This window comes from Triturus cristatus, chromosome 2_1 (genome assembly GCF_964204655.1).
Source record: "Triturus cristatus chromosome 2_1, aTriCri1.1, whole genome shotgun sequence".
Classification (NCBI taxonomy): Eukaryota; Metazoa; Chordata; class Amphibia; order Caudata; family Salamandridae; genus Triturus; species Triturus cristatus.
The window spans coordinates 171,132,573-171,159,756 of record NC_140581.1 but is presented as its reverse complement, the minus strand read 5'-3'; the positions used below and the strand labels follow the sequence as shown (position 1 = coordinate 171,159,756).

The 27,184-nt window shown below is 41.6% G+C and overlaps 1 protein-coding gene across 1 annotated transcript in view; it reads left to right on the top strand.

Annotated features, from left to right (window-relative positions):
* The window catches only part of EPG5 (ectopic P-granules 5 autophagy tethering factor), a 595,944-nt gene that overhangs the window by 346,999 nt on the left and 221,761 nt on the right, over nt 1-27,184 (top strand). Inside the window, exon 28 of the mRNA XM_085629140.1 lies at nt 22,308-22,450. Coding sequence (XP_085485266.1) covers nt 22,308-22,450 — 143 coding nt within the window. The remainder of the gene's footprint in view (nt 1-22,307; nt 22,451-27,184) is intronic.

The following is a 27,184-nucleotide window of genomic DNA, read 5'->3' as shown; positions in this document are numbered from 1 at the left end:
AACCAATCTCTAAAATTAATGTCTCCTTCACCTAGAACGAAGGGACCTTCAGTCCTCGCTCCTGTATTTGGGTGTATGTGGGTGGCTCTGTGTGTGTGGGTGGCTTTGTGTGTGGCTCTGTGTGGGTGCAAATGCAATAGGTCTCGCATTTGAGAGTGATTAAGCTAATGACATTGTAAATAACAATGACGTTTCTTTTAATGTTTTAAAAACAAAAACATAAACAAAAATAATGTCATGAGCAATTCCAATAGCTCTAACTTTAACAATGCCGAGACCATTGCATTGTAAATGCTTGTTAATGAAAGCACACAAATTCGACCCAATCAAATTCTGTTGTCATGGGAACCAACATGTGGATGGAGCCTAAGCCCCTCTTTCAGTAGTACTCTGAAAGTTAATTTTTAGTAGATCACATAAGTTCAGGTCTCTACTGCACGGTCCAGCCAGACCTAAACACCCATGTAGATTAGTATAGCCCTGGGTATCCCATAGTGATATCAAACACAAATCCCCAACCTGAAGTCTAAAGTTAATGATGGAAGGGGAAGGTCCTGGGACTGCAGTCGCCCTGGCTACCCTCCTCTCATCTGTACTGCTGGATAAAGACAAACACAATACATTATCTAGTTCTCTAAGACGCGATTACACCATTACAGTGTCATGAGTATTTCCCTGAAAGCTCAAGCTCAGGCAACTAGATGAAGAAAATGGTCCTAGCTGCCTGGAAGGCAAGCACTTTCATGTTTGTGGAGTCATCGCCCCTCACTAGTGATACATAATTGTCTGGCTACAATTATGTGGTAAAAAAACACAGAAGGCATTGTCGACATCTCATTTATAAATGTTTGTAATGGTTTTACAATAGATTTCGTTTTTGCTCAATGTTTAGTTTTGTTGGGTGTTTCTTTCTGAGGATCATGTGAACGTTGTTTCCTTTTCGAGCGTGGTGTCGCTAGTTTTCGGAGTAGTGATTTATTGTGCCGTTTAAGTACGTTGCAGATTCTAGTGTCATTTCTGTTGATGTGTACGGTGTATTTCGGTGACAGTAGTTTAGCAGAGGGTCAAATATGTGCTATTGCGCGCCAAGGGCGATGGCGGAGGCGCTCGTCTAATTAGAAGCATCCCCAGATTTACGACTCTTAGACAGAGGCAAGTGCAAGCCAAAAAGCCACCTCAGCGGGGCAGGTCTTTTGAAGTGACTTGTACAATTTGTCTTCATTATTCCAAGCATCAGCAATGCGTCTAAAATATGTATCATCAGAACTGTACCTTTTTAAAGGATGAAAACTCCCGACCTCAGCCTCAGTTCAATTGTTGACATTGATAACCTGCTGCTGTCAGGCTCGTCCAGGGTGCGCCGGTCTGAGAGATCCTCTTCAGGGCTCTGTTTGCTCGCCCCTGTGCAGGTGTGTCTGTTTCTCAGTCATTCTTTGAATAGGTGTGTAGTTTGGTTTGTTAAATGGCCCATTTTAAGCATTTTTTTCAGACTCAAGCCATCAGTAGAGTAACTCGATGGTGGGCTTTGTGATCCATGAGTAGCACGAGTCCCAGAGTAGGTACACGTTTGTCGTTTTTTTTAAATGTTATTTTTTTATTTGTATTTATGCATTTTCAAGAACAAAAAAGGCAGACACAAGTACAGGCATTCTATCACGACGAGTGTACAGGTATAAGCAAATACAACGAGATAAAATACAGGCATTGAGGCTGGTATAACACTGTGAGCAACAAACCAGTTCAAGACTGCAGAGGCTGTACCATGAGGATAACTTTAAATCGCTGACAACAACAGTGTCTATCCCTGGAAGTGGTTCCGGGGGGAGGGGAAGACGGGAATTTAAAAAGCATACATCATGCATAGAAAGGGTTCACTCAGGCGCCACAGTATCGGTTTGTGCGTTATCAGACCCGTCACGAGGATGAGAAAGCTGATATGCCCTAAAAGGTCCCCAATATTCACGAGGGCGGGATGTTAGGGGAAGTAGTCCAGCAAAGGTGTACCCGTATGTCGTTGTTGAAAGTTCCATAGGACCGACTTCTGTGCACTCAAGTGTCCGATCCAAGAAATCTGCCAGAAGAGCAGGCACGCATTTTCTTGTAGTGTAGATTTTATTGTAAGTGAAGGTATTTCATACATTATTGACAGCATTTGTCACAAGTCCAATAATGGCAATAAGCCTATCAAAACAGTGTGCTATCATTTATTGGTCTTCGTATCTTGGGGCCATATGTAAGGACTAAGGGATGTTAAAGGGATAGGGTGCCAGGCTGCTTGATTGTCCCAAGTGTCACATGGTGCTTTTTGCTTCTTTCTGGTGAATTATTAGGAGCATATTATGTGGGTTCCTCTACACAAACTGTTGTGTATTATGATAAGGAGAAGTTTTGGATACATCTTGTAGTGATATGACCTTTGTGGGCTTGTTCAGGAATGACATCAACCACGGGCAGTTTTGAAGATCTTATGAAATACGCATTGGAAAGAAAAACTGTGTCTGGGCCTGTGATGCGTGTGGACTCTCTGGCATCACTGATCGGCTACCTGCATCCCATTGGTATATTTCTACAAATGCCTTTAACCTAAACTCCACCTTTGATCAGGTCGCACTTGAGTTTTATACCTGCATTGCTTTGACACAGCAGCCTTTAATACCTACGCTCTGAACTTGTATTTCTGTTTTCAAAATGTATTTATTTTGACTTCATTCTTATAAAACTTACTCTTATTGTATGTCAGCCAGTAACTAGACTCCCTGCTATAAACCAATCACAATAAAATGATGACCACTAGCAGGGCTCTGGCTTGACCACTTATAGTTGCATTGAGTAGCATTTACAGCTATAATATCTCCCACGATTATCCTTTCAATGATGGTTTATTTAATTCAGAAGTGGTTTTACGACACTGATCTAGACAAGCATTGGTAAATGCATTAGGTTTTGCCTATGTGATGAATAATAGTCATTTTTTTGTGTGGTAAGTTTCAAGTTGGTGAGTGGTTGGCAATATAAGTTAAAGAAACTCTATAAAAGTATTATGAATTGTTTTTTGAGAAAAGGAATATATTGTACAGCATCTGGTGGTTATATAAAGCGGCCCTGTACCTTAGGGTGATGTTGTGAAAGCCACATTTATCCACTGTCTGGAATATAAAGGGGATTGGACGGCAATGCGAAGTTGTGAACTCCATCACACCACATTGAGAGGATTTTATGCACTGGCCAAGTACTCAAAAGAAAAGCAGGCTGTCAATCTCATAGGCACACAAGCACGGTCACAAAGACACACTGAACAAGGATTGAAAACCCAGGCGCTAACAGGAAAGAACAAGCTTGCACACTGGAACTTCCCGATTGAGTGTGTACCATGAAGCCCGTTAGGATTTTTTTGGGGTTTAGATACTATGCCCTCATAAGATTGGTTTATTAAACAAATTGAATGCCCTCACCTCAGCCCGACAGCATGTCAGAGCCGCTGCTGTCCCACTACAAACACGCTGCACTTGGGATACAGATGCAGCAACAGCTGACACTCAGCAGAGCATACTAGAGAGCAGGCCTGCCTTCAAGGGAACTTGCTAGGTTTTCATTCATAAAACTGCTCAATGCTTATTTTCCGAAAGATGTTTCTGTGCTCAGAAATGATCAGTATAATTTAACATGAGCACAGACTCTGAGCGTACGCACTGTCTTGGAGAAAGAACTCTCAACATCTTCGCGCTGCGTTGCAACTTCGAAATACATGTGCTTTGTCCAACGGGTTTAAAGATTATTGTTGACAGGATTGAATATCCACCCACTTGTAGTGTTACAAGGACTGTCTCGCTGGACATGTTTTGCTGATCTTCTTTTTCAGGCATTACCTGGCCTTGGGAATTCCCCCATGTGTCCAGCATATTACACTGGAGCTCTCACACTGGACCACATCGACTTGTTGTTGTTGTACGTTTGCTTCGCTTGACTTAAGCCCTGATGAAGTTCTCTGTGAGAGAACGAGACGCGTTGGCTGAGCCGAATGTGTCATTAACATTTGGGAAATATTAATTGGAAATAAAGACTTTACAAACTGCAAGAGTATCTTGGACTTCTTTGCCTGGTGCACACCCACTTGTAGCTGCATTTTCATGATCTGGGACACAGACGCGTCACGTAATGGCTGGTGCCGGGGTTTCAGAGCACAGGCCCTTTGAATTTGGGAAACTGGCGTGAGGTGCAGAACCATTAGTCTGCCATTGAAGCTTTGTTCTTTGTATTACAACGAGGCACGCTTAGTCGACCTCTTACAAGAGAAAACCAAAACCAGTGACAAAAAACGAGTGCCGCAGCCCACTCTTCTTGCATGCTTGATACCTTTGATATGGGTGGCCGCTGCTGGGTCTCTGCAAGCCCCAGGGGACTGGTGAGTGCTGTGCCAGAACTGGATTCACAAGGTTTCCACTCAGACCAGCACATTATTTTGTTTTCACAATGGTAGCTTGAGACGCTTAAAAGAAGTCCCACCAAAGTGGATGAACACAGTACTTTGTGATGGGAAACTGACAAAAGGAACACATATCAAGCACAGGAAATAGAACGCCTACAACCAATAGAAATGAGGAAAAGTAAAGTGACAAACACAAGAACCAATAAGAAGTGAAGGCAGGATGCAAGTCCCTTGTAAGATATATTTAATACAATGTATTTCACAAGCACAGCGCAAAGGTTGTGCAGGCAAACCTAAAAAGTGAGATAAACCATCTTTGTTCCTTATAGAAAAGGTTCAGGATATTACAGTTCTCTGTAAGGGCATGTTATATAGGTTTTGTGGGTAGATTCTAACACTGTTGAAAAGAGAGTGCAGGCACCATAGTGTTCTCCCAGTAATTACACTGATACCGGCTATTACTGTTCTCCAGAGTGCAGGTCTTAAGAAATCTGGAATTGAGAAATTTTAGGCTGTTGGTTGAAAATGTCTTTTCCCTAGATTCTATTCTGTGGATATCAGTTTTGACTTGCTGTTTTATCAGCTTGTAAGAAATTTGATTTTTGATTGAGGGGAGTGTAAACCCTTCTCAAGCAGCAAACAGTATCCTTGTCAGGAGGAACCACAAAAGTCACAAAAGTAACCCGTACTTATCACTCTGCTACCTTTACACAAAAACAGCCAGACTTAACTTAGAGGCACTATGTTAAGTTTTTATGCAGAATTCCAACAGTAATGAAGTGAAAACACACCATAAGAAAAATCTCACATCAATTTAGAAAACTAGAATACATTTTAAGAAATAAACTGAGACCAAAACAACAAAATTCCAATCAGTAGAAGCAGAGTTAAGAATTTCTTAAGTTTTAGGTAAAATTAGCACAAATCACCAACTGCGGTTATCTGGTTGCACTGGACCGGGACAAAGTCACATGTTCAGGCTAACCAGGATGGAGGGCGGTCCTGTACAGGGACCATGTCAATCTCACTGAGAATTGCACCTTATGTACAGTTACTGTGCCAAAAGTATTATTTGTTTTGTTCCCCTGCTTATTAACCTCTGTTTATGTTTTGCATCATATATTCAGATGTATCGATACGCACTGTTACTAGATGTAGTCCTCAATATATTGGTTAATATATTACTTTTTCTATCTACTTTTCTATTTCTTTAGGTCTATGTTGCTTCACCAAGACCATCATTTCCTGAATAGGTTTCTCCCGCAGATAGATTTTGCACCTGCTCATTGAGACTGTGTTGGTCGGGAGCCAACCCCATATTACAGTATTTTGTATTTTGCAGTGAGCCTATTCATTCTTTTGGTACCAGTTATTCTATTACATCATAGTGAACTTCTGCCTTCACCAGAGGTTACTATCCCTAATCACCAAATTCTAGGCTTCTGATTCCAAAGGTGAAATTACAGGGTAATGTGGACGCGTTCGGGTATGTCATAGGCAGCTGCTGACCCCAAGGGCATACATTATATTGCCGATGCAGGACCCTCTTGAGTTCCTCTCTGCCAGTCTGATATCTGAAGACTCATTGTTTCTAATTCAGCTGGGTAACAACTTATTTGAATTCCTTCTGGGAGACTCCTAGAGGCAGTGTGCAGTAAGTACATGTATAAAATCAATCCGTTACTCAAATTGCAAGGGTATTCCTGTCTTCTGACGTTTGGAGGATTGCCATTTCTGTTGCAGGAATTGAGGTGTATACAATTTCAGGAAAGGCAGGCGAATATAGTGCCCAATCTCCTGGATTGGCAGAGGATTTCTGCACCCATTTGCTGAGCCAGCAGTTTGTCATGTCTTTCTCTTTCTTTTTTTTACATAGTTATACCTTTTCAGTTGTCTGCAGTGTTCATTTAATACAACAGTACTACTCACTCATATTTTATTTTTGAAAAGAGGTTTCCTCAATACATTTGTAATTCACAAGAATATACAATATTTTAATGTGACTACTTCCGAACAAGTTGTCCTTTTTACGTAAAAATCTGTATTGATTTGTTTTCCTGAAGGTCCTTTCACGAATCCAAAAGCAAAGCAGAGATTGAGGTGGTATCATTGGTCTCTGCCTAAAATTGACTTTCTGGCTCAGTTTTAAACAACAAACTTTCTCTGAAAAGGACAAATTGCGACCTACATTGGATTCCATCAGTTAGACAGAGCAGATATAACATTAGTGCATTTCTCAGAGATACTCTAAATAGACTCCCTGGATGATTCACCACCTCCTGAAGGCATCAGGGGAGGTAAAGCGGAGGAAATTTGTGTCAAAATACTTTGACACTGATGGAGAATTACAGTAAGTTAAGTGACCCCTCCAGGTGTTTGCTTAGTTTTTGAGGGCACTGACATGTTAAATGGCAATCCTTTTATGTAATTTACGACTCGATATCAGCTAAGGTTTCTAGAACCGGATCAAATTGCAGTTTTTAATCCATTAATACTTAGTGGAGTTAGATGAGTTAAAGACTGTTTGTCCAAAGATAATCTATGCTTTCCAGATTTGCTAATCACAAACCTTAACTATATCTTATTTCGTAGTTCAGTTATTATTATTTTTCTTTCTAACTGTAAAATCTTGGCGCAGTTATGAATGTTGCAATTCACCTCAGTACCACGGTTGTAGTAAAAAACAAACACAGTAAAAAAATTTATATATCGGCAAAGTTTTATTTTTTAGACTGCATTTTGCAGAATCTAATGCCTTGATTAGTCAGTGCAAAACTTTTGTTGTATTTCATCATAAATTATTTTAGCCCATTGAAATAGATATATTTGTTATGTGCAGTATAGAGGAGTTGAATATGTTTTTCTTGGCATGAACATTGGGATGTTTGAGAATTTGTCCCGCAATTTATGTGTCGTGATTTACCAATCAAAGAAGGTATGTTTGGCTTGTGTTAAGTGATCCAGTTCGCCTCCCTGTCAAGAAGACGAGGAATTTGGTCCATCTCGTTTGAGTGGAGATAGCCTGTAGTTTGATACCTTTAAGGTATGGCAAAGAAAAAACATAAAATGAAAATGTATCAGCCTTGTCGTGGGTTAGAATGTCTTCCACAACTCAATATGGTGTCTGTGGTGCCAGGCGGCTCATCTGTATCACCAGTAGTATTCAATAGATCTCTCACCTTTTAGCTCCCGTTCCAGTGGCGTAACATAGGCACCCCTCAGTCCCTGTGGTGCGGGGAGGCCCCATAGCTCCTTGGGCCCCCTCAGCACAGTACCCTGAGCAGAGAGCTCCTGATTGAGTCCAGAGGGGGGCCCCTTCTTGCACCTTGCAGGAGGGACCCCTCAAGTTTCGTTACGCCACTGTCCCATTCTTGAGCGAAAACAATAGGCCTCTCAAATACAGGTAGGTGCAATGCAAATTTAAATTAAACCTCAATGCAGTTCAAAAAAGCCACCATATAGCTAGCTGTTTTTGGAAATCCAGTCCTGGATGCTGCTCGGCTACTAGTACCGACTCTGCAAAGACGAGTTCTCAGGCCAGTAGATCCCCTCGCCTGCACCCTCATCTCACCATCATCATTTCATATTTCCCTTTTACCAACACAGATGGTGCGCATCCTCATCTTGGATTACAGCCTTATTTTTTAGCCGTAGGTTAATGCAGTTGTTAGGGATGCTTCTGCTTGTTATGCATCTTGAGTGGCATTCTTCCACTGTTTCTCAGGCTACCTTCAGTAGAGGTAGAAATCAAAATGAATTTTCTCACAGAGGTTTTGCAGCTGGGGCAGACCTACGCAGAGCTGCTCCTCCTTTTTAGCGAAGCCCTCAGGGACACCTTATTGAGCACCTGGGAGTAATTAGGATCTTGTCCCCCTGGCAACAGGTAGATTGCTAGGAGACATAGACCAGTTTTACCTTTCCTCCTCCAGCATCCTATAACAGAAAGGCTTGTGCTACAAGCCTTCACTAGCAGGTTGAACCCTAATTAATTCCCAACCACACCTCCAGACAGAGAGTACTAGAAAGTAGGCATCTCTGTCCAATCCTGCAGTGCCACATCATCACTCGACCCTGCCCCAATCCTCCTGCGCATCATTTCGGAATATTTAAACACAACGCCTCCAAGTGTTTTATGAAGAGACCTTTCCTGGAAACCTCAGTTACGACCCCAACTAACCCAGCTACCTGATTCATTCCCAACCACTCTTCAAAGAAGAGCCCCTCATGCGTGTGGGCCCTATAGTTTTGGGCCTCCTCCTTTGTTTCTGTCAAGTGTGTATTCCCCAGGTCAGGTGCAGCGTGAACTGATACAGATTTCCTCCTCACCCCTTCTTTCCCTAAGAACTGTTAATACCTCTGTTGTGTGGGGAGGCCTGTTGATCCTCCTGATAGCCAGCAGAGTAATTTTCATAGCCCAGTATGAGGGACAAAGGCCTAGAATCTGAATATGGCTGAGCCAGGGAAATATGATTATTCTGGGAGTGCCATAGGGAGTATAGTTATCACAAAAGAGGCAGTGAATATGCACCAGTGTGCATGTAAACCCTAAAATTGCTATCTTAGTGATATCTGTATCCCTAAGTGTGGCAAAACTATGAGATGGCACACATTTTAACCATAAGGTGTAATGCAGTGTGGGCACAGTCTTTCGATAAGTACTGCATACCTACACTATCAATGCCCGCTCACATTATAAGACCTACACCAGGTCATTACCAATCCTTGAAGGGCTGCTTTCTGTGATAGGCTCCCTGTGTGCAGATACCGGGCTGAGAGTTACGAGAGTCTCACATGCTCATTCAGCAGACATGAGTCTCATTAGAAGCATCTCAGGCGAGCAGTCTTTTACTTCTAGTTGACTGTCATTATCTGAGGTAGAGATTTGGATTAGTGGCTCAGTTGCTTACCATCTATCTTGGAAACATGCCTTAATACCAACTTCATCAAAATTGTCTCTTTCTGTGAAATTTACTGTTCGAGGCATATGAGCTGTAGATCACACACTTATGCATAGATTGCCATCTGGTGTTGGGCCCGGATGTTTGCACTTTGTTGTTGTCCTGGAAAGTCTTTGGAAGTCACGAGATAGGTGGCTCCTCCTTTGGACAATAGTGCGCATGGGCATAGACTCCATCGTCAGATAGTTTTTTCCGCCATCGGGCTCGGATGTGTTAGTCGCGCTCCAGTTCGGTGCTGCTACCAATCTAATTTTCGAAGCGCCATCCTTTGCCCTTTCTCCGGTATTGTCTCGATCGCATTCCCTATTCGACGCGCATCTCTACCAAATCGAAACCGTCGATTCCGGTCTTCGATGCAGGCCCTCGGGCCTACCTACGCCATTAGACTGACTCCTTTTAAAAAGTGTCCTCAATGTGGATCCAAATTTCCACACACAGATCTACATGAGGTGTGTAACCTCTGTCTATTGCCGGAGCACAAGGCCGAAGACTGTTCAGCTCGCGCCTCTTTACACTCCAAGAAAACGATCTGTGATCGTCAAACTCGAAGGAACATGGCTCAATCCTCAACATCCATTCTGGACGACATCTTCCAAGAGGGCGGCGATGTACCAATGCAGGAGCGGGTCGAAGAAGGTGTCATCAGCGCTTCCGAAGCCGACGACTCCGACATCGAAGACATCACTCCAGGGCAGCGGATCGTGAGTACTGACGTCGACCCCCTCCCCCCACCCTCCTCCAAAATGGCTTCGGTAACACATTCACCTTTGAGCCTAGGTGCACACTGGGACAAAACTTCCCACGCCCCGCCTTAGGGCCCGGCAAAGAAGTCGACAAACAAGCCTTCAGGTCACTCGGGATTGAGTCAGCCTGTCATCCATCCGAAACACCATCCCCGGCACCCAAAAAGAAAATGCCGTCCCCCTCCGTACCGACGACTAGTTCCACATCGGTGCATTCGGCAACAAAACCTCCTGGTACCGAACCCTCCACACCGAAAAAAACATCGTAACCGACCAAAAAAACGCTTCCGAAAAGCACAGACACTCAACCTTTGGAACCGAAAAAACCCTCGGAGTCGAACAAACAATCGGTTTCAAAGACTTCTTCGGAACCAATCCTAAGCAATGTAAACAAGCTCCAGAACCAGTGCCATGTAAACATTCGGAACCGAAAAAATCGGCACCGAAGCAACAACCTCCACAAGAAGAGCTTTTCCTACCTGACCCAAACCAAAAAACTCTTCTAAAAGATCCCAAAACAGGTCAACTCATAATCAGCTCAAGGAAGAGCAAAATGGACATGCCTCTACCGGCTCCATTACCACCAAAGAAGAGAGACATTGCCACATCTCCTCTCAGTTCCTTCTCCACCTCCTCCTCCTCCTCCCCACCACTCTCCTACCCCATCTCCACTTCCCTCACCATCTCCTCCACCACAGGACGATGATGATGATACCTCTGAGGACGGAGGGGACAGAGGAGACAATGAACCTTTAGACGAACCCAGTCATCCTGATTCCCCAGGGGACCCATGGGACAACTATGGCACACCAAATGTCCCTGATGTACCACAGGAAGATATATATCCTTCTAGACCTTCCTCTCCAAAAGACACTATGGGGTTCACACAGCTCATATACAGGGCTGCACATTACCACGTGGTAAATCTCCACACAGACCCTGTAGAAGAATATTTTCTAATGGACACATTTGACACATCTCAAAGATCCACCTCTGTTCTCCCTATGTTAAAGGGGGTAATTAAACACGCACCTGAGGTGTTCAAAGATCCCGTAAGGACTAGGGTTATTAACCCCAGAATAGAAAAGAAATATAAATCTGCCCCAGCTGACCCTGTTTATATCAAAGGTCAGATTCCATTGGATTCCTTGGTGGTCTCCAACGCCAGGAAAAGGGCTAACTCCCAAACATTGGGCGATGCTCCACCTCCTGATAAGGAGTCAAAACTATTAGACGCCTCTGGCAAAAGGACAGCGTCACAAACAGCCAACATATGGTGAACTGCAAACACACAAGCCTTGCTGGCTAGATATGATAGGGCACACTATGACGAACTAGAGACCCTTTTACAACATCTTCCAGATAAGTACATGACAAAAGCCAATGACCTCATTCAGGAGGGTAAACTTATAACCAATACCTCTATTCGTTCTGCTCTAGATGTGGCAGACACCGCCTCCCGAGCCATCAACACAAGTGTTCTTTAACGTAGACATGCATAACTACGCATTTCAGGGTTTAAACTAGAAGTCCAAACTTCCATACTCAACCAACTGTTCGATCAGGAACTTTTATTTGGCCCTGCTGTAGATTCATATTTAAAAAAGATGAAAAAAGACACTGATACCGCCAAATCAATGGGAGCCTTACAATCGCAAGCCCCCAGGTGTTCTTTTCATCGCTCCTCTTATAAAGGCACCTCTAGAGGTTATTTCTCTGACAACCACTCCACTTCCTACAAAACTCCCACCCAAACAACCTTTACCAGAGGTTATCATAGAGGAGGCAATAATAACAAAGGCAGAGGCAAAACTAACAATACTCGCTCCGCCTCCACCCCCACCTAGTGACTTCCCTCCACTCCCCCCGAACCATTCCACTCCGGTCGGGTAAAGACTGCTACAATTCCTACCTGTCTGGAGCAACATCACTACCGACAGGTGGGTGAGACAAATCATTCAAACCGGTTATTGTCTAGAACTCACCTCTACTCCCCCAAACCTACCACCCAGACCGCCCAATGTCAACATAACATTTATCGCTGCTAAAGCAAGAAGTGCTTTGCCTCCTACAAAACATGCAATAGAACCTGTTCCCCTGCATCAGCAAAACACGGGAGTTTACTCCCTGTACTTCCTCATGCCAAAGAAGGATGGAACCCTGAGACCCATCCTGGACCTCAGACCTCTAAACCTTTACATACAATCAGACCATTTTCACATGGTCACACTTAAACAGGTCCTTCCTCTACTCACAGAAGGTGATTTCCTTGCCACCCTAGATCTCAAGGACGTCTACTTCCATATTCCCATTCACCCCGCTCACAAGAAATATCTCAGATTTGTAGTGGACGGTCAGCATTACCAATTCAAGGTTCTCCCATTCGGAGTCACCACAGCACCCAAAGTCTTCACAAAATGTCTAGCAGTAGTTGCAGCTCACCTATGAAGACAACAAATTCACGTCTTCCCATACTTAGATGACTGGCTCATAAAAGCCAAGTCATACAGCCAGTGTGTAAATCACACACACGCCACAATCCGACTACTTCACGACTTAGGATTCATCATAAACCTCACAAAGTCTCACCTGCAACCGTCCCACATCCAGCAGTATCTCAGTGCCACAATAAACACCTCAAAAGGCCTTGCATATCCCAGTCCACCCAGGATAGCAAGCATACAAAGTCTCATTACAAAATTCCAACCACAACACTCGCTTCCAGCTCGAGTGTTCATGCTGCTCATAGGGATGATGGCCTCTTGCATATTCATAGTACCTCATGCCAGACTCCACATGCGTCCCCTACAGGAATGCTTACCACGTCAGTGGAACCAGGTTCAAGGTCAGCTCACAGATCTGGTGTTGATGAACGGCCGCACGCATCACTCTCTGCACTGGTGGAACACACAAAACCTTTCCAAAGGGCGACCGTTCTTAGAGCCGGTTCCACAGATTGTACTAACAGCAGACGCATCGCTCACCGGCTGGGGAGCTCATCTATTACATCATACCGTTCAAGGCAAATGGACACCTCTGCAAAAATTACTCCACATAAATCACCTGGAGGTGCTAGCAATATTTCTGGCATTAAAATCATTCCAGAAACAAATATCAGGCAAAGCTGTCCCAGTCCGCACTGACAATATGACAGTATTGTACTATATACAAAAACAAGGCGGGACACACTCCCTATAGCTCTCTCAATTAGCGCAGAGCATATGGAGGTGGGCTATTCCTCAAAACATTTTTCTCCTAGCCCAACACGTTCCAGGAGTCCAAAACAGCATAGCGGATCTGTTAAGTCGTCAGACATAACAGATTCATGAATGGGAACTTCATCCACAAGTTCTTCAACCGTTTTTCCTAATGTGAGGGCAGCCACAGATAGATCTCTTCGCCACAGATTACAATACAAAATGCCCAAGCTTCGCCGCCAGATATCCACACCCATTGTCCAAAGGCAATGCGATCTGGATGAATTGGTCAGGCAAATTTGCGTATGCTGTTCCGCCTCTCCCACTCATTACATTGGTGGTGTGCAAACTGCAGCAACACTCACTGACACTCATCCTAGTTGCTCCAACATGGGCCAGACAACCATGGTAAACAACACTGCTGGAACTATCAGTGGTCCCACACCACAAACTACATCTCTCCCCACGCCTCTTAACACAGAACCGTGGTGAGATCAGACACCCGGACCCAGCACAGCTCAACATAGCGATCTGGCTCCTGAAGTCTTAGAATTTGGTTACCTTAACCTACACCCTGACTGTATGAATGTTATCAAAGAGGCTAGACGCCCCACCACTAGAGTCTGTTATGCAGCCAAGTGGAAAAGATTTGTAATATACTGCAATAACAACAGCATCAATCCTTTAGATGTGTCTATTCAGCACATCATATGTACTCTGCCCCCTATAGCCCACTCTACCCGAAAGATAGGGGCTTCAATGGCATTTTTAGGGAACATTCCCTTAGATGATATCTGCAAGGCAGCTACATGGTCTACACCGCACACATTCACAAAACACTATTGTGTAGATGTGCAGGCAAAACAACAAGCTAGTGTGGGCAAAGCTGTACTTAAAACACTATTTCAAACTACTGCAACAGACACTGGTAATCACCGCCAAGGAGGAGTACTGCTATGCAATCTATGCATAAGTGTGTGATCTACAGCTCATATGCCTCGAACTTACCAGTATGCATCTGTTCTTGGCATGTAGAGCTGTAGATCCACACACGCCCACCCACCTCCCCGGCTACCTTTATCTGTTCCAGTATTATCTTATTTAGATACAACATACATGGACATCTTTTCTGTTTCTTACAAAACTCCATCATTTCCCTTCTTGGCGAAAAAACAATCTGACGATGGAGTCGATGCCCATGCACACTATTGTCCAAAGGAGGAGCCACCTATCTTGTGACTTCCAAAGACTTTCCAGGACAACAACAAAGTGCAAAGATCCGGGCCCAACACCAGATGGCGATCTATACATAAGTGTGTGGATCTACAGCTCTACATGCCAAGAACAGATGCATACTGGTAAGTAGCATTTTCCTTCTATCTGATTGGCTTAGATTTTAAATCTGTATAATATAATATCATTTTGCATTACTAAATGCTTTTCCTAATACTGTTTTATGTGCAGACTCTCATTTTTGAGAGGCTGATGCAGCAGTAGAAAAACTTGGAAATAGAATTGCATCATATCTGCTATTTGTAAAAAAAGTTATAAAATGTCGATTCTCAGAGGTTAACTGTATAGAGAATCGTGATTTTATTAAAGGCAGGGAGACTACCATTATGCATAACCTTTTATTTACTACTTCTGTTGCACCACTTAAAAGCTTCATGTAGAACAGTTTGAAGTCACACAACTCTAGAACATTAAATATAACAAGGTCCCTTAACATTCCAAACTCATCCTCTTTTGTTTCTCTTCTCTCCTTCCTTAAAATATTCTGAAAATCTCTTGTACACAAAAATCATCAATCCATTAATGTTGATCTGCAATAAAAAACACAGTTAAAATATCTTCTTTACAAACTTATCATTTATACTAAAAGCATAAAACAGAATCCTAAACACCAAATAAATATTACAAATGGCTCTTCTTTTTTTTTGTTGTTTTTTACACCATCCACCTGGGAGGGTGGGAGAGATAATGCTAGTCTCCCTGTTAATCTCTGAGAATCAACATTTTATGACAAGACAGGAGACTAGCATTATCCATGTTTAAAGTTCTTTAAAGCATGTTCAGAAACATGTTCCACTGGTCTAAAATAAAAATCTCTGAACACCCTGTCGTTAGACCAATCTGCTGCTTTTAAAATCTCACTTGAAGAACCACCTGCACTAAATGATTTCTAAGCCATAGCACCACACACCGAATGTGCCTTGAATTTTTCCAAATGAACTCCTGCTTTCCTCATAGTGTTCTTTACCCATCTTGCAATAGTACCCACTGAAACCACACCATGAGGTTTCACATAAGAAATCAGCAGCTGATCCACACCTGTGCACATAAATTCACCCATTTTAGATTCATACTCCCTAATGTAACTTTCCACTCACAATTTTGGATGATTAATAAATCTTGGATAAAATATTTTTTCAGACATAGTTTTAGTTCTCCTTTTAAAAACAAACAACACCCCTTCAGATTCAAAATATCTTCCAGAAATATCCAAAGCCCTCACATCCGACAATCATCTAAAAGATATCGTACAAAGCAAAGTTTGCCATTTTCCATGACAACTGCTTCAAAGACAAACATTTATTCATTGGCCAACTCTCCAACAAACTCCAAATCACATTGAAATCCCAAAGAAAAGAATATCATTCTAGATCCTGGAGGATTTCTCAAACAAATACCCTTCATAACTCTACAAACCAATTGACTTTTCCCTACTGAAATACCATCAGCCAAAGAATGTCCTGCAACAATTGCTGATCTATAACAATTTATTTTTCTATAACTTAAACCTTCCTTCATTAAACTTGTTTAAAAATTCACAATCATGACCTCATCAGCCTCAAAGGGATCCACCATCCTTTCAACGCACCAACGTAACCAAATTTTCCATGCGCGGGAATATCTCTTCCTAGTACCCGGAGCCCATGACTCATACAACAACTCTGCAGCCTCTCTCTAGATAAATCCTTGAATCTTCCTGATTTCCTGAAATGCTCCGTACTAGAAGGCTGAGTATCCCTGACTCCACCAAAGGATGTTCCTGCCCGTCCACATCTCGTAAAATACCTTCCTCTGCTCTTAATAAAACTGGATCCCCCATCACCATTTCCATCACTGAGGGATAACAAGCTTGAGTTGTCCAAAACGAAGTTATCAAAATCATTCTGCACTTTTGAATTCTCACCTGTCTCAACACTCTTTGAATCATCGAAAAAGGTGGAAAAGCATATCCTCTCATCACCCTCCAATTCAGATTGAACATATCCACTGCTATTGCCCCTGGATCTGGTCTCCAACTCATATAATTTTCTAATTTATTTGTTAACGAGAAGCAAATAGTTCTACCTCCAAAGGACCTAACTCTTCTTGAATCTTCAGAAAAATCAACGGATTCAGCTTCCAGTCGCTGTAATCCCTCAGATACAGAGAATTCCAATCTGCAACTAAATTCTCTTTCCCTGGAAGATATTGAGCTGACACACTTATCTTATGTTCCATGCAACATTTTCCCAAAATCCTTTGCTAACTCTGTCATTCCCTTTGATCTGCTTCCCCCTAACTTGTTTATGTAAGTTACTGTAGAAACATTGTCCATCTTCAACATAACTGTTGTCCTCTGTAATTTCTCCTTGAAACTGCGAACTGCCTAAACACCCGCTTTCATTTCCAAACAATTTGTATGCATCTTTCTCTCTTGCATATTCCATCTTCCACCTGTCTCTTGTGCACCTAATCTCGCACCCCAACCTAAGTTGCTTGCATCCGTTTCTAAAACAAAGTCTGGGCATGACCCAAAAATCGCCTGCCCATTCCAAGCCTTCAGGTTCTCTAACCACCAAACCAACTCCTCTTTTGCCTCTACATCCAACCTCACTTTGTCTTCATACCAGAGACCCTTGTTCAATCCATCATTTTTCACTCTGTGTAAGGCCCTGTAATGCAAAGGCCCCGGAAAAACCGCTTGAATTGACGATGAAAGAAGACCAATCACCCTTGCCAAGTGACTCAAGGTTACTTCCTTCTTCCTCAAAAGCCAATTCACCTCTCTTTTTTATAAGAATAACTTTCTTTTCTGGTAACTTTAGATGTTTCTTCACAAACTGACTTTTCCATATTTACCACGAAACCCAGATCCTTCAATACACTCTGCACTATTAAACTGTGTTCTCGTAACATTTCCACATTTTCGTTCACTATCAGAATGTCGTCCAAATAAATTAACAAGCATATTCCCCTTTCTCTCAAATATTCTACAACAGGCCTCATCATCTTTGAAAAACACCAAGGGGCTGATGAAAGTCCAAAGAGAAGACAAACAAACTGAAACAGTTTTCCCTTCCATCTGAATTGGAGATATCGCTGTCTCTCCTGAGCAATTGTAATTGAAAAATACGCATCTTTCATTAACCAATCTTTGCCCAAAAGAATATCCCTTAACAGATGGATTCCCTCCATCTTGATATGTCTGTAAACTACATATTGATTCAGATTCCTCAAGTTTATCACAGGTCTCCATCCTTTTTCCTTTTCTCTACCACGAAAAGTGTACTTACAAACCCCTTATTGCACTCCTCTATTATTGCTTTCTTATCTAACATTTCTTTTATTTCCTTTTCCACAATAATCTCTGCTTCTTCTTTGAACATAATAATTCCCGGTTCCTTCTCTTGAACTGGTTCTGTTACAAAATCTATTTCAAAACCTCTTACTGTTCCAATGACCAACGCAACCTCTGTTATTTCCTTCCATTTCTCTATGACATTTTTCAACCTTTCTCCTGCGTTTCTCTGGATAAAACCAATTAAACCTTTTGTACTCACCTTGACTTGACTGACTTCCTGTCTGTAAATTTCCTCTTCCACATGTATATCTGTTTCTTCCATCTCTTCCCCTCTGTGGAAACAGTGTTTCTGGGTAAGAGGTTCCTCTATAACTTCCTCTTCCTTGAGATATTCCTGCTCCTTGGTAAATTGGGCCTCTTCCATATCCTTGGCAGAAAGTCTGACCATGCCTTCCGGCCCTTCCATATAAACCATTACTACTCCCGAAAACTCTCTTCATTGATGCATGTGCTTTATCCAAAGCAGTAAAGGTCTGGACATGCTTGCCCAATGACCTCTCTAATCCACCTATGAAAAGCAATCCTTTCAGTTCCTCACTTGATTCCTTTTTTGCGTAATCACCAAGTTTAGGGCTTATTCTAAACAGTACTGCTCTCTGTTATTAAACGTGCATTGGCATTGCCAATTAAACAAATTGCCCTCTGGCTCCATCCTTTTAAAAGATTTATATTTAAATCTGTAATTTGAGATACGATTCCTCCACCATATCAAAAATTCTTGATACTGGTCCTAAAATGTCCAGCAACTTGTCCTCACATTGTTTAAGAGACCTTTCAAGTCCTTTCCTTGGATCAATCCCTAATTTGAATAAATAAGTTATCAAATATGGATCTAAATTTGGTGTCATGGTCTCTTTTAGATCTATAATTAGCCTTGAACATTCAGTTCTCATTAAATTACGTTCACTCCTTTCAAGAGGACGTCTTATCCAGAATTTAATGTAATCCGCAACGTAACTCAAGGGCCACCATTCAGAACTCCTCGGATGTTTAATCTGAGCTGGATTAAATAATGTTTGACCGATTGGATCCCTAGGCTCTCTCGAACTACTCTTACTAGAGCTACCTAAATCCGAAAATTCATCTGGATCTTCATTATAATCCAGATCCAATACATATTTGTCAAACACATTATTTTCATCATACTGGGTCCAATCGCCCCTTTCATTTGAAGGGATATCCTGCCTCTTTTTTGTGCCGCTTAGAAGATCCATCACTGACCTTCCACTTGTTGAAGGTCCTTCTTTTTTTTCTTTTACATCTTTTTTATTTACAATATGTCTCCTTTTTTTGAAACATTTTCCTCCTGGACCTTTATTTACATTTTCATCTTCCTCTGAAATACTCCACAACACCTCCTTATCCTTTTCCATTTCATCAACATTTTTTTTTCCTTCTCTCACCAACTTTTTAAAGGTTTCTTCCATTTTATTACCTATCTCTCTTTCAATAATTTTTTAAATAAATTCTTCCTTTTCTTCCTTTGATCCTGAACCTTCATTCTCACTCATTTTTAATTATACTTAAATAAATAAATTTAACTCATACTCCTTCAATTGATTTATTTACTCTCTCCTTTTAATTTTCTTTCTTTTTTTTTTTAAACATATAATCTCCCTTTAACTCTTTTTTTCTGTTTATCTACTGTTCTTTTTCTTTAAAAATCCTTCTTTCCCTGTTTATAATCCTTAATTCCTTCCTTTCTCACGTTATAAATTCCTTCGACGAACAGCTGTTCACTCAACCGTAAACTTCTACAAAACAGACCAGGCTCGAGACGCGTAGCCTACAAATCTATTTGTCAACACGTCGACCATCGTGACAGTAATTACTCCTATTTCCTTTTAAAACGTACGCGCAACCTTGCACGTTAAACCAATGCGCCCAACTACCTTTAAAAAATAACTCCAGTGCTTCTACGCATCCCTTTAATCCGATGCGCTCCATGCCACGGTAACCCAAATGCTTCTCAAGCTAGCACTCGTCATGGATGAATACTCCTCTCCTTCCTTGCGCACCGGCTCGACTCGTATTTTAAAGGTAAGCAAAGCAGTTTGAACTGTTTTACATTATTCCTATTACATATGTATCATTTAAACTCTATTTTCCACTACCCAACTAACCTTCCCTCTTGAAACCTATTAAATACAAATAATTACCCATAAATTGGGTTTAAAAATAAAAAAGCTTTCCTAAATTATTTCTAAAATCGAATACAACTGATCAACTTGCTTATAAATCAAATTAACTTTTAATACTTTATCAAATATACTTCTATACATTTCATTAATATATTTCTACACATTTCATTAAACTAGTAACTTTAAAATTAAATCTCCTAACGCAGACACATATAAATATACTTATCTGCTCAGAAGCAGCAAACAGAAGAGGATGAGTTCGGAATGTTAAGGGACCTTGTTATATTTAATGTTCTAGAGTTGTGTGAGTTCATACTGTTCTACATGAAGCTTTTAAGTGCTACATCAGAAGTAGTAAATAAAAGGTTATGCATAATGCTAGTCTCCTGTCTTGTCATAAAATCAAGTAGATACTCATCTGGTTGCTGGCCTAAAAACTTCAAGTAGTTTTGACACCTCCTTGGAGCTATCTTTCTCTGTGCTGCTCACCCAGAAAAATCTTCATCCTTCTCTGCTCATATTGGCTGGGCCATTATCAGAATCTTGACTTTGAACACAGGCTAAGTTTGTAAGAGAAGTAATCCTGTTTAAATAAAAAAGCAGTTAGCCAGACTAGATTTCTCTTTGAGATTTTGCTTTCACTGACCGGGCCTGTGATTTAAGAGTACATCCTTGGAAGCAATAAAGTTGAAGTCCTTACTTCCATCAGAAAGAGTTGAGAATTGGTTGAGAAAAACAAACTGAATTTTCTAACTTTTAATATCCCTTGAATAAGTTGTCTCGAATGTGATGAGGAATCTGCAGGAGAAATGTATCCTTTAGAAGGACAGATACTGGACCTAAAGTTGGGGCCTCAAAGGCCTCATTTAGAGTTCAGAGTAACTGAAACTCCTTTGCTTTTTGTTGGGGATACTATTTCTATGCAGGAAATTCCATTATTTGATTCTCTCCTTTATTTTTCATTTCCTCCAGAAATGAAAGGATTTCTAGCTACCGTCGAACCTACATTAAAGCCCTGAAAACAAGTCAGGTGGATTTCATATTGAATTCTGCGCCACCTGATCATGAGTAGCCCAGATTTCCCAGGAGTGGGAACAATGGACACAGATTTACTGAAAAGTAATTCCAGCTGGTTAAATTGCACAAGGCTTTGATTTCAGCAAATCTCCCAGCTCCCCTGACTCCACCCTGGCCCTGTAGGGACTCCACCAGGTAGGTGGTAAATCTGAGCTTTAAACTCCCCGGAATAGGGAATTCCATATCATAATGCCACGTCTACACAATTATTTCCAGTTCCAATGGGTCTAAGTCATATTGGAACATTGGAATGTGGAGCACTCCATTGAATACAATGGCATGTTCTGTCCTTCTACGGGCCTGTAAAAGCCGGCAGAGCAACATCCCACATAGTGTTGGTTCACAGCTTTAACTGTGAACAAAGGCCTCTCATTATTTATACTCCCTCGGGCTCCAAGAGGCCTTTGTTTTATTTTTTAGAATATTCTGCCCTTTAGTAGCAGAATGTTCTAATAGCCTTACAGCCCTTCATAGCTGGGCTATACCTTCCATTAAAGTCCTGCTCCGTGGTTAAAGGCCCTCGCCTTCGGCACTTGCCTTTAATGCTGGAGTGGGCCTTTAATGGCCGGTATAGCCCACTACGGCGGGCTATAAGGCTATAATACATTGAGTTTGAAGTGGTGATTCCAACCAGTAATGGTAATTCCAGACCGCTGGAAATCTCCCCATGGAATTCTGCCTAACTCATAATCTGGGACTAAATCAGGCTCCAAGTTAGTTACCTTTCTAAACGTTTGCCAATGTATATGGGGGTCTTCACTCAAATTCATCATCAGACTAATTTGTCCCTACTACTGACTTTTTTGTGCGTTTAGTTTTATTTTCCTGATTATATCTTTTGCATCATTCTGTTTTGTTGCTTAGCCTCTGTGGAGCTGGAAAATAATTCTGCATCTTTATGGTTACAAGCTACTACTTTAAGGAGCCATGATGCTGTTGTGACTCCAGGGCCAAAACCTCTCTGGCTCCAGCATTCACAAACGTGTGGATTTTGAAAATATTCTGGATTTAGCTTGGTGCATGTGAAAAGATGAGTAATCTGTGGAAAGATAGAATATTCCTCATTAAGAAATTGTTCTCTTAAGCATTGGCCTAATCAAGTTATTTTGCCTTGTGTTGGTTTCTTCCTTAGTTTGAAGGCATGCATATCAATGAAACTATACATCAACAGTTGAATAACCTAGACCAAGAAGTAAATCAGCTGCAAGGGGAAGCTACAAAACCTCCCCCACTGCAAGTTGTGGAAACAGCTGTACATATGGAAAACTTTATAACGTAAGTGTTTACTGTCATTGTAATGAGGCAACAATCTTTTTATTTACGGGGAGATCACTCTTGTGTTCTGCTTACCTGAATTTAATGGACATTTAACAATTGCACTGAATGATTGCAAGGTTAACTTTTTTTGAGTGTATTAATATATTTTTGTTTTTCTGTATTGTTCCCTCATGTTGGGATTCTAAAATCCACAAACCGCTCTCATGCCATGGATCACCCCGTGTTGATTTCTGTACCACGTGATAAGTGCGGCCTCTGTCATTCCCATAGTAAAGGCCAACTTTCCTCTGCCTATCCTAAACAATGGTAAAGCAAGCCAGCATTGCCTGAAGTTTTTATTTTGTTAGTAGCTGAAGCTACCATGTTGGTAATAATCGGCATAGATTCCTCTTTGTTTAAACAGAAGCACTGCTATGTTCTTACCTAAGCACTCTGTAGCAGGCTTTAATTCTGATACTATGGAATTCAGTTAGTACCAGGATTTGTTTTTGATATCTAGGAAGTTTTTCTTCACAAAGTTCAGCCATTTTAGATCAGCTACACATTGAACTGCAAATTAGTGACGGGTTTGAGCACCTGTAGTACTGTATGTTAAAATGCATCTCATGTCTCTGTGGACCTGTTCCATTGACATCTTTTGGTAATTTATGCCTTAAAACTCATCCTAGCCCCCTCCTTCACCACAATCCACCCAACAGAGGGATTAGCTTGCTATTCTGTTCTAGTGTGGCGGACCATTAATGTAGATTCCATTCTGGAAAACAAGTTTGTTATAATAATTCTAAATCATAAGAATCTGAATCAAATTCATAATCAACACGTCCCCCTTACCTGGTAAAGCCAAGAGAATGCAAATTGAATTAGTTAGTAAGGTCCATTCTGTGATTTTGTTGTTACTAAACTTGCAGTGCATTCTTGAGACCTCAAGAGCCTACCTACCAACCTGTAAGCAAGTGTCAGTATCCTCATCAGTGTGTCATTTCCTGTCTAATTGCTAAAAGAGGTGAGGTGTTTGTTTGTTACTCTTGTTATTTATATATATATTTATGTATATTGGTGAAAGTTTTGAATGGGGCTGCCGGAACCGCCGCAATTGAGAGAACAATGTATCTGCCATGAAACTGGTTCATGACTACATGGAAGTGCACAGATTACTATATTTTGTGCCCTCAGTGACAGGACTCTCCAGTAACATGCACAGCGGTTGACGAATGGGCTGGTACAAAGAATAATGGGACACCCGGATGTAATGCGCAGTGGCTAAGCGCGATCTTTGATGCACCTTTCATTTCCCATCATTAGATGGAAGTTTACAACAAAAGAGCAATTACCCTGATAACATTACCACGAGGGTACAATGACAACGATATTCACACTCAAAGATGGCGGCCAAGAACATTTAGGAGGCACTGCCTGCCAATGCAGTCCTTCCTTGCTGAAACTGCGTAGAAGGAGCCCTGTGAGGCTTAAAAGACATTGACAAGCCAAAAAAACCTTTTTCACATCAAACAGCATTTGAGAAAGTCAGCCTTGACGAAACGCGGCATCGGAAGTGAAATAAAGGCTTCCAGAGCCAGAGTGCTCCACGTATGTTCCTCGACGTAGGGGCATTTTGTTGATATATATATATATATATCAACAAAATGCCCCTATGCGAAGTGAAATAAAGGCTTCCAGACCCAGAGTGCTCCATGTATGTGCCATTTTACAGTCCAGGCAAGTAGGCCCTGATTCTGTCATCGAACTCTTCCTGCCTTTTGCCTCTGAAAACTCCAGTCTGAGCCTGCATCTGTGACCATGAACTTTGTCTCATTCTCTGCGCGGCTCACGAAGCCTGACATCAGCCTATTCTCTGCCAAGAACTGTATTTCACCTTCGAGTTATCTGCTTCACCCCTTAGCCGATGCATTCCTGTCTAGTAGTTCAAGTAAACATTCTTCCAGCTACCGAGCAAAAGGCCCGGCTTCTCTGTCTTTATGCAAGTAATTCATAGTCCTGTTACCATGGAATATTCCTACCCCCTCGCATTTAGTATAGACACTTAGACGCTTGTACACGCACGCACAGTCAGTATAGAATAGATTCTGTCCGAGAGTCCTTCTTTTGTGGATAACATAGTTCTTTAAACATAGGATGTTAGATATGATTTGGGATTAGGTTGACTTGACCCTCCAGACTTCTGTCGCCACATGTAGAGCTAAATGTCAAGTCCCCTTCACCCCCTAGTTGCACGTCAATCACACGTCATACTGTTGCGCGCGCATCTATGCTAAGTATTATCTTATAGATCCACCTATATATGACATCATAACCAATTATGTTCCTTTTTACTCCTTATTACACCCATTTTCGGTTACGCATATGAATCGTCATTTTCCTTATCAATTGTTACGCCTACTGCATTCGCTTCATTGTAATGTATGTACTATAAAAGTCATTTCTTGTCAATAAAGTATGTACTTCACTTCCTGAACCTCCGTGGTGATGGAACTTGGAGCAACCGATTATAATCGTTCATTGGAATAAAGCCCATTCCGAACCTCTGATACCACGGATTCTGCCTCTCATTTTACTGAGCTGTTTTATTATGTTTCCGTATCAAATTAAGTCCAGGTAATGAAAATTATTTACCACAGAAGTAGGGGCATTTTGTTGATATGTATATATATATATCACAGGACTACACAGTCATCCACTCAGTCACCCATACACCAACTCACTCAATAATACTGCCAGTGATATATCTACTCATATAGCCATACAGCCACTCCCACACAGTCAGTCACCCATAGAGCTATTCACACACCTACTTACTTACCCATAAGGCCAATCCCCCAGCCACTTACTCACTTATTTAGTTATACACATACCCACTCACCTATTCATACAGACACAAAAACATAGTCGCCTACATAGTCACTAACACAAGCACACACTCCCCTTTACAGTCACTCATAGCCAACTCACCTATACAGCCACTGATATATCCACTCATATACCCATACAGACACTAACATACTGTCAGTCACACATAAAGCTACTCACACACCCACCCAGCCACTCACCCATAGAGTCAATTACACAGCCACTTACCTATACAGTCATACACACACCCACTTACTTATCCATACATATACTAACACATACTCACTCACCTGTACAGTCACTCACAAGCAAATACTTACCCATACGGCCACTCTTGCAATCACTCAGTCACACATACAGTCACTCATATACTCCCAACACTCACCTATATTGCCTTTCAAATATGCAGTTACTGACCCATATACCACTGACACATCCATTCACTCACCGACACAGCCATACACACATTCGGTCACCCATACAGCCCCTCACAGACTCACTCACTAACCCATTCAGCCACTCACTCACCCACTCACTCATCCATGTAGGCAGTCACACACCCCCTCACCCACCCACACAGACACTTATACTGGTACCTGGACAACCACAGTAAAATTGACCATCAATTTCATCCCCAAATTCTGGACAGGGCTGTCCATACTGATTTTGAATATGTTGAAGCACCTCTGGCAGACCAGCTAATGAAGCTGTACGGTGTGTTCTGGTATATGATGCAGCAAAGTGCAGATGACATCGTACTGTTGGACCATTCAAAAATTTGGATGCAGAATGTCCTAAATGACCTTCAAGTGCAATGAGGCAAATAAAATCAAGGCAAATGAGTCAGAAACAAAAGTTATAACTTTGGGGAGGTCGACCAAGAAATCAAACTACTGCTGGACTATGGGTCCTTTAAGAATCACTGGGGAGTTTGTAATGTTTTACAAATGAAAATAACCAAGAAATAAAGTTTATTATAAAAAAAAGAATCACTGGGACAAAATCGTATAATTATTTGGGCATGTTGCTCTCTGGAAGCGGTGGAACTAAAACTCACTCAATCTACCTTAAAGAAAAGGCTGCACTAACCACTGCTACACTCTTGTCAGCTTAATACTGTTTTAGAAATTCCCTCTTCATTTCCAATACAAAAGGTTCTTAGGGCCACCCTTTTATCTACAGGCACCTATGGCCGAGAAGCTTTTCCGGGACAACTTGCTAAAACTACAGAGCAGCTCCATTTAAAAGCATGCAAGAGGGTCTTCAGGCTGCCCCAATATAAAAGAGGTTGTTTGATTAGTATGGGCCAACATGGGCGCTTTCTAAAAATTCCATTACAGGTGCCTTATGGCGGTATCTAACACCTTGAAATGTGTTCTCTAGCAAATATTTAAATCTAAGAGCAGCCCCTGGTCCATTTATCTAAATGACTCACAAGATGCCCTCCGGATAGACCCATCCGAATTGAACAAACTAGTGCTCTCGCAAACCGCATTTAAATCCATATTGAAAAACCAGATAAAGGTTCTGTCCTAGTCAAGCCACATGGTTAAACTGAAGGGCACACCGATAGTAGAAGCACTGGAAATTTTCTATGCTAATAACCATCTACACTGACTAACGCCACAACCATATCTTCAGTGCTCGATTGAGAAAGCCTGCCCTAAATAAATTATTACTGCAAGGTTGTTGGGCTTTCAAATTAAACACACAAACCCAAATTGGCCCTCCCTTTTCAAGATTAGAAAGTGCAGGCTTTGCGGCTATAAATCTGAGTCTTTGAACCACTTACTATGTTGCTGTCTGATGCTGCTCCAGGCCAGGGGTGTTCTGTTAAATCACTCTTTTTAAGCCACAGCATAGGAT